The 10971-nt window shown below is 43.6% G+C and overlaps 1 protein-coding gene across 1 annotated transcript in view; it reads left to right on the forward strand.

Annotated features, from left to right (window-relative positions):
• Positions 1 to 3201, forward strand: part of LOC133553969 (intermembrane lipid transfer protein VPS13D-like) — a 172781-nt gene extending 169580 nt beyond the window's left edge. The window contains exon 47 of the mRNA XM_061902291.1: positions 2773 to 3201. Within this exon, the coding sequence (XP_061758275.1) occupies positions 2773 to 2904 (132 nt within the window). The 3' untranslated portion in view covers positions 2905 to 3201. The remainder of the gene's footprint in view (positions 1 to 2772) is intronic.
• The last annotated feature ends 7770 nt before the right edge of the window (positions 3202 to 10971 follow it).

Genomic DNA, 10971 nt, shown 5'->3' on the forward strand with positions numbered 1-10971 from the left:
TAAAACACATGACAAACTTTAGACTCTGTAATTCTTCGGCTGACGGCGACGCCTCTCAAGCGGGGGAGTTAAACAGCTTCTTCGCCCGATTGGAGAGAAAAACACCTGCAGCCGTCACAACAGTTCCACCCAACACCCACAGCAGCTGCACCCTTATACTGGAGGAGAATGAGGTGAGACGCACGCTGAGGGCAGTGAACCCGAGGAAGGCTACGGGCCCAGATGGAGTCCCGGGACAGGTACTGAGGGACTGTGCAGACCAGCTGGCCGGAGTATTTACTAAGATCTTCACCCAGTCCCTCTCCCAGGCCGTCATCCCATCCTGCCTGAAGACCTCCACAATAATCCCGGTGCCGAAGAAGAACTCCATCAGCTGCCTGAATGACTACCGTCCAGTTGCACTTACACCTATACCTATCAAGTGCTTCAAGAAGCTGGTACGGACCCATATCACCTCAGTCCTCCCTCCCGAGCTCGACCCACACCAGTTTGCCTACAGAGCCAACAGGTCCACAGAGGTCGACATCGCCACAGCCCTACACTCCTCCCTGGGTCACCTGGAGACGGGGGGCGGAGCTACGTGCGGCTGCTTTTTGTGGATTATAGTTCGGCATTTAACACCATTATTCCTGATAGACTGGTGTCCAAACTGTCGGACCTGGGTCTCTCGAACTCCATCTGCATGTGGATTAAGGACTTCTTATCCAAGCGACCCCAGAGGGTGCAGTTGGGTCGCCACATGTCATGGAGCCTGCACCTCAGCACCGGCTGTCCACAAGGCTGCGTGCTGAGCCCCCTTCTCTACTCCATCTACACATACGACTGCACACCTGCACACTCCAGCAACTCCATCATCAAATTTGTGGATGACACCACCGTAGTGGGGCTCATCTCGGAGGGAGACGAGGCTGCATATCAGGACGAGGTGGAGAAGCTGTCGGATTGGTGCAAAGTCAACAACCTGGCCCTGAACACCTCCAAGACCAAGGAGCTGGTCATAGACTTCAGGAGGAAAAAAACGGACATCCTGCCCCTGATCATCAGTGGTGACTGTGTGGAAAGGGTCTCCGACTTCCACTCCCTGGGAGTCCACCTGGCCGACGACCTATCCTGGAGCACCAACACCACGGCTACCATCAAGAAGGCACACCAGAGACTGCACTTGCTGAGAAAGAATACTCCGGAACAAGCACCTCTCACAGGAACTGCTGGTGTCCTTCTAGCGCTGCTCCATTGAGAGCATCCTGACCTACTGCATCTGCGTGTGGTTCAGCAGCTGCACGGCCGCTGAGAGAACGGCGCTCCAGAGAGTCATAAAGACCGCCCAGAAGATCATCGGATAGCCCAGTTGGTCGCTACATCTGTAAGTGCAAGTTAAAGCTCTACTGTGCAAAGCGAAAGCCATTTATCAACAACATCCAGAAACGCCGCCGGCTTCTCTGGGCCCGAGATCATCTAAGATGGACTGATGCAAAGTGGAAAAGTGTTCTGTGGTCTGACGAGTCCACATTTCAAATCGTTTTTGGAAATATTTGACATTGTGTCATCCGGACCAAAGGGGAAGCAAAACATCCAGACTGTTATCGACGCAAAGTTGAAAAGCCAGCATGTGTGATGGTATGGGGGTGTATTAGTGCCCAAGGCATGGCTAACTTACACATCTGTGAAGGCACCATTAATGCTGAAAGGTACATACAGCTTTTGGAGCAACATATGCTGCCATCTAAACGCCGTCTTTTTCATGGACGCCCCTGCTTATTTCAGCAAGACAATGCCAAGCCACATTCAGCACTTGTTACAACAGCGTGGCTTCGTAAAAAAAGAGTATGAGTACTTTCCTGGCCCGCCTGCAGTCCAGACCTGCATTATGAAGCGTAAAATAGGACAGCGGAGACCCCGGACTGTTGAAGGACTGAAGCTCTACATAAAACAAGAAATGGAAAGAATTCCACTTTCAAAGCTTCAACAATTAGTTTCCTCAGTTCCCAAACGTTTATTGAGTGTTGTTAAAAGAAAAGGTGATGTAACACAGTGGTGAACATGCCCTTTCCCAACTACTTTGGCACGTGTTGCAGCCATGAAATTCTAAGTTAATTATTATTTGCAATAAAAAATAAGGTTTATGAGTTTGAACATCAAATATATTGTGTTTGTAACATATTCAACTGAATATGGCTTGAAAAGGATTTGCAAATCATTGTATTCTGTTTATATTTACATCTAACACAATTTCCCAACTCATATGGAAACGGGGTTTGTACATGTTGCAATAAAAAGTGACATTTTATTATTAAAAACATTATTTATTAGCAAACACAAAATTACTGAAAATTGGTAAGGTTGAGCACCAGTATTGATTCCCAGGTGCCTGGAATTGGTACTGTATCGGTGCTGTACCCACCCTACACACTACAAATTGGTACTGTATCGGTGCTGTACCCACCCTACACACTACAAATTGGTACTGTATCGGTGCTGTACCCACCCTACACACTACAAATTGGTACTGTATCGGTGCTGTACCCACCCTACACACTACAAATTGGTACTGTATCGGTGCTGTACCCACCCTACACACTACAAATTGGTACTGTATCGGTGCTGTACCCACCCTACACACTACAAACCTCAGCAGGCAGCTCTGCTCTAAAGTGGGTTCTCACTCAAATGGGACTCTTCTGGACTTTGACTTGCAGTCTGGTCCGCTTGACCTTGTGTTCTGGTCTGCTTCTCCCTCAGGTGACCTTGTGTTCTTGTCTGCTTCTCCCTCAGGTGCATGTGAAGACTGAATCTCTGGCTGTCAAAATCTCCCAAGAAATCAACTATGCCAAGAGTTTGTATTACGAGCAACAGCTGATGCTGCCTGCCACTGACGACCAGGACTGCTTGTTGCTGGAGTCCTGATCTCACACACACACACACACACACACACACACACACACACACACACACACACACACACACACACACACACACAGGTATACATATCAGTCTTTCTAAAACTCAATAAGACCATTTTTGTTGAGATCTCAGAGAGAGTGACATGAGTCACACGCTCTCATTTCCCACAGAGCACATAATAGTTTTAATGAGTGCATATTTATGATGTCCTCACATGTACATACTGTATCATGCAAGTCTTCCATATCATCTGTAAATATGACACTATGGATGATGTGAATATAACACTGTGTGACTTTTTTAGAGTATTATTTGGAGTGGGGGTTGGAATATATACAATTGCACTGACACACTTAAGGAATCCACTTTGGAGCTGCCTTCCCCTGCCTGCCATAGTGGACTACCTCCATACATGTGTGTAGTACCACCATACATGTGTGGACTACCTCCATACACGTGTGTACTACCTCCATACATGTGTGTAGTACCACCATACACGTGTGTAGTACCACCATACACGTGTGTAGTACCACTATGCACGTGTGTAGTACCACCATACATGTGTGTAGTACCACCATACATGTGTGTAGTACCACCATACATGTGTGTAGTACCACCATACATGTGTGTAGTACCACCATACATGTGTGTAGTACCACCATGCATGTGTGTAGTACCACCATACATGTGTGTAGTACCACCATACATGTGTGTAGTACCACCATACATGTGTGTAGTACCACCATACATGTGTGTAGTACCACCATACACGTGTGTAGTACCACCATACATGTGTGTAGTACCACCATACATGTGTGTAGTACCACCATACACGTGTGTAGTACCACTATACACGTGTGTAGTACCACCATACATGTGTGTAGTACCACCATACATGTGTGTAGTACCACCATGCATGTGTGTAGTACCACCATACATGTGTGTAGTACCACCATACATGTGTGTAGTACCACCATACATGTGTGTAGTACCACCATACATGTGTGTAGTACCACCATACATGTGTGTAGTACCACCATACATGTGTGGACTACCTCCATACACGTGTGTACTACCTCCATACATGTGTGTAGTACCACCATACACGTGTGTAGTACCACCATACACGTGTGTAGTACCACTATGCACGTGTGTAGTACCACCATGCACGTGTGTAGTACCACCATACATGTGTGTAGTACCACCATACACGTGTGTAGTACCACCATACACGTGTGTAGTACCACCATACATGTGTGTAGTACCTCCATACACGTGTGTAGTACCTCCATACACGTGTGTAGTACCACCATACACGTGTGTAGTACCACCATACACGTGTGTAGTACCTCCATACATGTGTGGACTACCTCTATACACGTGTGTAGCACCACCATACACGTGTGTAGTACCACCATGCACGTGTGTAGTACCACCATACATGTGTGTAGTACCACCATACACGTGTGTAGTACCACCATACACGGGTGTAGTACCACCATACACGTGTGTAGTACCACCATACACGTGTGTAGTACCAATATGCACATGTGTAGTAGCACTATACACGTGTGTAGTACCACTATGCATAAGTGTAGTACCACTATGCATAAGTGTAGTACCACTATGCATAAGTGTAGTACCACTATACACGTGTGTAGTACCACTATGCATAAGTGCAATACTCCTATGCATAAGTGTAGTACCACTATGCATAGGTGTAGTACCACTATGCATAAGTGTAGTACCACTATACACGTGTGTAGTACCACTATGCATAAGTGCAATACTCCTATGCATAAGTGTAGTACCACTATGCATAGGTGTAGTACCACTATGCATAAGTGTAGTACCACTATACACGTGTGTAGTACCACTATACACGTGTGTAGTACCACTATACACGTGTGTAGTACCACTATACACGTGTGTAGTACCACTATGCATAAGTGTAGTACCACTATACACATGTGTAGTACCACCATGCATAAGTGTAGTAGCACTATACATGTGTGTAGTACCAGTATACATGTGTGTAGTACCACTATGCATAAGTGTAGTACCACTATACACGTGTGTAGTACCACTATACACGTGTGTAGTACCACTATGCATAAGTGTAGTAGCACTATACATGTGTGTAGTACCACTATGCATAAGTGTAGTACCACTATACACGTGTGTAGTACCACCATACATGTGTGTAGTACCACCATACACGTGTGTAGTACCACCATACACGTGTGTAGTACCACCATACATGTGTGGACTACCACCATACATGTGTGTAGTACCACTATGCACGTGTGTAGTAGCACTATACACGTGTGTAGTACTCCTATGCATAAGTGTAGTAGCACTATACATGTGTGTAGTACCACTATGCATAAGTGTAGTACCACTATACACGTGTGTAGTACCACTATGCATAAGTGTAGTACCACTATACACGTGTGTAGTACCACTATGCATAAGTGTAGTACCACCATACACGTGTGTAGTACCACCATACATGTGTGTAGTACCACCATACACGTGTGTAGTACCACTATGCACGTGTGTAGTACCAATATGCACATGTGTAGTAGCACTATACATGTGTGTAGTACTCCTATGCATAAGTGTAATACCACTATACACGTGTGTAGTACCACTATGCACGTGTGTAGTACCACTATGCATAAGTGTAGTACCACTATACACATGTGTAGTACCACTATACACGTGTGTAGTACCACTATGCACGTGTGTAGTACCACTATGCACGTGTGTAGTACCACTATGCACGTGTGTAGTACCACTATGCATAAGTGTAGTACCACTATGCACGTGTGTAGTACCACTATGCATAAGTGTAGTACCACTATGTACGTGTGTAGTACCACTATGCACATGTGTAGTACCACTATGCATAAGTGTAGTACCACTATACACGTGTGTAGTACCACTATGCACATGTGTAGTACCACTATGCACATGTGTAGTACCACTATGCATAAGTGTAGTACCACTATGCACATGTGTAGTACCACTATGCATAAGTGTAGTACCACTATGCACATGTGTAGTACCACTATGCACATGTGTAGTACCACTATGCATAAGTGTAGTACCACTATGCACATGTGTAGTACCACTATGCATAAGTGTAGTACCAGTATACACGTGTGTAGTACCAGTATACACGTGTGTAGTACCAGTATACACGTGTGTAGTACCACTATACGAGTATGTAGTAGGACTATAAACTGACACTGAAAAACTATTCCTCCCTCTTTGGTGCAATTACAGTGGTAGAAAATGGATGAATGGACTGATGGATGTATGTATGTATGGATGGATGGATGGATGTATGTATGTATGGATGGATGGATGGTGCAATTCCAGTGTCCTGACTTGTTAGCAAGCTGATGAAAAGTGGCAGAAGTAGCTCTGTCATGACACATGGAGGTCACATGGAGGTCACATGGAGGTCACATGGAGGTCACATGGAGGTCACATGGACATATGCAAATAAAGGCCTGGGATGCAGTCGTCTTGTTTTATTTCTATTAGTTCGATTAAGTTGTAAAGTGCAATCACATATATGTGATGTTGTGTTGGAGTGAATCATGTGTTATTTATATCAGTTGTGAGTGCAATCACATATATGTTGTGTTGTGTTGTGTTGTGTTGTGTTGTGTTGTGTTGTGTTGTGTTAGAGTGAATAAGCGTGCAGTGAAGTGGAGACGTGACCTTCATGTACAAATCAGGGCTTTTGAATGACTTCATGAGAACTGGGGACGGCGTGGCGCAGTGGGAGAGTGGCCTTGCGCAACCCGAGGGTCACTGGTTCAAATCCCACCTAGTACCAACCTCGTCACGTCCGTTGTGTCCTGAGCAAGACACTTCACCCTTGCTCCTGATGGGTGCTAGTTGGCGCCTTGCATGGCAGCTCCCTCCATCAGTGTGTGAATGTGTGTGTGAATGTGGAAGTAGTGTCAAAGCGCTTTGAGTACCTTGAAGGTAGAAAAGCGCTATACAAGTACAACCCATTTATCATTTATTTATTTAACTGAATCCCAGTTACTTTGGGAAACGTTTTTTTATGCACATGCACATTTTGTGTCTGCAATCGCACATTCTGAACACGATTCACAACTGGACGAGAAATTGAGTTGAATTGAAATTGAGTTAACTTAGCAACCTTTGGAAAAAAACATTTTTTTATGTATAGGAATATACACACATATATATATATATTATTTATTTATTTATATTAAATAAACAAATATGTACACATACATATATGTACATATTTTTTTATTTAACATTCGGAATATATATATATATATATATATATATTGGGGATAGGGTTATTTTGTATATGTATATAGGTTTCCCTGTGTATATACATATACATATATACATTTATACACGTGTGTGTATATATATATATATATATATATATATAATATGTATGTATATGTGTACATATGTATTAATGTGTATATGTATATTTACATATATATATATATGTATATTTACACATATGTGTGTATGTGTAAATATATACATTTGTATACATACAGTGGGGCCAAAAAGTATTTAGTCAGCCAGCGATTGTGCAAGTTCTCCCACTTCAAATGATGACAGAGGTCTGTCATTTTCATCATAGGTACACTTCAACTGTGAGAGACAGAATGTGGAAAACAAACCCAGGAATTCACATTGTAGGAATTATAAATCATTTATTTGTAAATGATGGTGGAAAATAAGTATTTGGTCAATAACAAAAATTCAACTCAATACTTTGTAATATAACCTTTGTTGGCAATAACAGAGGTCAAAGGATTACTATAGGTCTTTACCAGGTTTGCTCACACAGCAGCTGGTATTTTGGCCCATTCCTCTATGGAGATCTTCTCGAGAGCAGTGATGTTTTGGGGCTGTCGCCGAGCAACACGGACTTTCAACTCCCTCCACAGATTTTCTATGGGGTTGAGGTCTGGAGACTGGCTAGGCCACTCCAGGACTTTCAAATGCTTCTTACAGAGCCACTCCTTCGTTGCCCGGGCAGTGTGTTTGGGATCATTGTCATGCTGGAAGACCCAGCCACGTTTCATCTTCAAAGCTCTCACTGATGGAAGGAGGTTTTGGCTCCAAATCTCAGGATACATGGCCCCATTCATTATTTCCTTAGCACGGATCAATCGTCCTGTCCCTTTAGCAGAAAAACAGCCCCCAAAGCATGATGTTTCCACCCCCATGCTTCACAGTAGGTATGGTGTTCTTGGGATGCAACTCAGTATTCTTCTTCCTCCAAACACGACCAGTTGAGTTGATACCAAAAAGTTCTATTTTGGTTTCATCTGACCACATGACATTCTCCCAATCCTCTGCTGTATCATCCATGTGGTCTCTGGCAAACTTCAGACGGGCCTGGACATGCACTGGCTTAAGCAGGGGGACACGTCTGGCACTGCAGGATTTGATTCCCTGTCGGCATAGTGTGTTACTGATGGTAACCTTTGTTACTTTGGTCCCAGCTCTCTGCAGGTCATTCACCAGGTCCCCCTTGTGGTTCTGGGATTTTTGCTCACCGTTCTCATGATCATTTTGACCCCACGGGATGAGATCTTGCATGGAGCCCCAGATCGAGGGAGATTATCAGTGGTCTTGTATGTCTTCCATTTTCTGATAATTGCTCCCACAGTTGATTTTTTCACACCAAGCTGCTTGCCTATTGTAGATTCACTCTTCCCAGTCTGGTGCAGGTCTACAATTCTTTTCCTGGTGTCCTTCGACAGCTTTTTGGTCTTGGCCATAGTGGAGTTTGGAGTCTGACTGTTTGAGGCTGTGGACAGGTGTCTTTTATACAGATAACGAGTTCAAACAGGTTCCATTAATACAGGTAACGAGTGGAGGACAGAAGATCTTCTTAAAGAAGAAGTTACAGGTCTGTGAGAGCCAGAGATCTTCCTTCTTTGAAGTCACCAAATACTTATTTTCCACCATCATTTACAAATAAATTCTTTAAAATTCTTACAATGTGAATTCCTGGGTTTGTTTTCCACATTCTGTCTCTCACAGTTGAAGTGTACCTATGATGAAAATGACAGACCTCTGTCATCATCTTAAGTGGGAGAACTTGCACAATCGCTGGCTGACTAAATACTTTTTTGACCCACTGTATATATATATATATATATATTGATATATATATATATATATATATATATATTGATATATATATATATATATATTGATATATATATATATATATATATATATATATATATATATATATATATATATATATATATATCAGTGGTTCTTAACCTTGTTGGAGGTACCAAACCCCACCAGTTTCACTGAACCCTCCTTTTTTTTCAAATTGAAGACAAAGTTATATGTTTTTGGTAACACTTTAGGATGGGGAACATATTCTAAGTAACAAAGACTTAATTTAAAGTTATTTGGTCAGGGTTCGGGTTATAACAAGACTATGCCGAATAAGACATTAATAAGTACTTAATAATGACTAGTTAAGAGCCAATATGTTTCTAATTTGCATGTTAATAAGCAACTAATTAATGGTGAACATATTCCCCATACTAAAGTGTTACCATGTTTTTTTTTTCTGGTGCACAAAATGAAGCATGCATGAACATCACCTCGTTGAACAAAACCAACACAGTGCATGAACCCACAACAAATTACTTCTGCTGTTGCCGTGTCTGTGACACACACATAGGGAGAAGTTGTTATTTACACTCTGAGTCAAATGTATCTTGACCTCTGCTGAACCTCTGACTCCCTGAACCACCACTGGTGTGAGTGTGTGTATGTATATATATATATATAAATATATATATATACACATATATATACACATAAGGGCTTCACGGTGGCAGAGGGGTTAGTGCGTCTGCCTCACAATACGAAGTTCCTGCAGTCCTGGGTTCAAATCCAGGCTCGGGATCTTTCTGTGTGGAGTTTGCATGTTCTCCCCGTGACTGCGTGGGTTCCCTCCGGGTACTCCGGCTTCCTCCCACCTCCAAAGACATGCACCTGGGGATAGGCCCCTCCCACCTCCAAAGACATGCACCTGGGGATAGGCCCCTCCCACCTCCAAAGACATGCACCTGGGGATAGGCCCCTCCCACTTCCAAAGACATGCACCTGGGGATAGGCCCCTCCCACCTCCAAAGACATGCACCTGGGGATAGGCCCCTCCCACTTCCAAAGACATGCACCTGGGGATAGGCCCCTCCCACCTCCAAAGACATGCACCTGGGGATAGGTTGATTGGCAACACTAAATGGTCCCTAGTGTGTGAATGTTGTCTGTCTATCTGTGTTGGCCCTGCGATGAGGTGGCGACTTGTCCAGGGTGTACACCGCCTTCCGCCCGATTGTAGCTGAGATAGGCGCCAGCGACCCCAAAAAGGGAATAAGCGGTAGAAAATGGATGGATGGGATATATATATATATATATATATATATATATATATATATATATATATATATATATATATATATATATATATATAAGCGCAGCATGGTGGAAGAGGGGTTAGTGCGTCTGCCTCACAATACGAAGGTCCTGAGTAGACCTGGGTTCAATCCTGGGCTCGGGATCTTTTCTGTGGAGTGTGCATGTTCTCCCCGTGACTGCGTGTGCATGTTTGTCTATCTGTGTTGGCCCTGCCATGAGGTAGCGACTTGTCCAGGGTGTACACCGCCTTCCGCCCGAATGTAGCTGAGATAGGCACCAGTGCCCTTTGCAACCCCAAAGGGAATAAGTGGTAGAAAATGGATGGATATATGTATATATACACACACACACACACACGGAAAACTGTGAAACAGGCTTGTAGGGATGATATAGCCTCTTGTGTTTTTTCCTGACATCTGCGGTCCCCTCCAAGGTTTCTCATTGTCATCCCATTGGGTTGAGTTTTTCCTTGCCCTGATGTGGGATCTGATCAGCCCAGGCAGGATGTGGTTGTGGTTTGTGCAGCCCTTTGAGACACTGGTGATTTAGGGCTGCATGAGTAAACATTGATTGATTGACCTCTTTTATTTC

This window comes from Nerophis ophidion, linkage group LG06 (genome assembly GCF_033978795.1).
Source record: "Nerophis ophidion isolate RoL-2023_Sa linkage group LG06, RoL_Noph_v1.0, whole genome shotgun sequence".
Taxonomy (NCBI): Eukaryota; Metazoa; Chordata; class Actinopteri; order Syngnathiformes; family Syngnathidae; genus Nerophis; species Nerophis ophidion.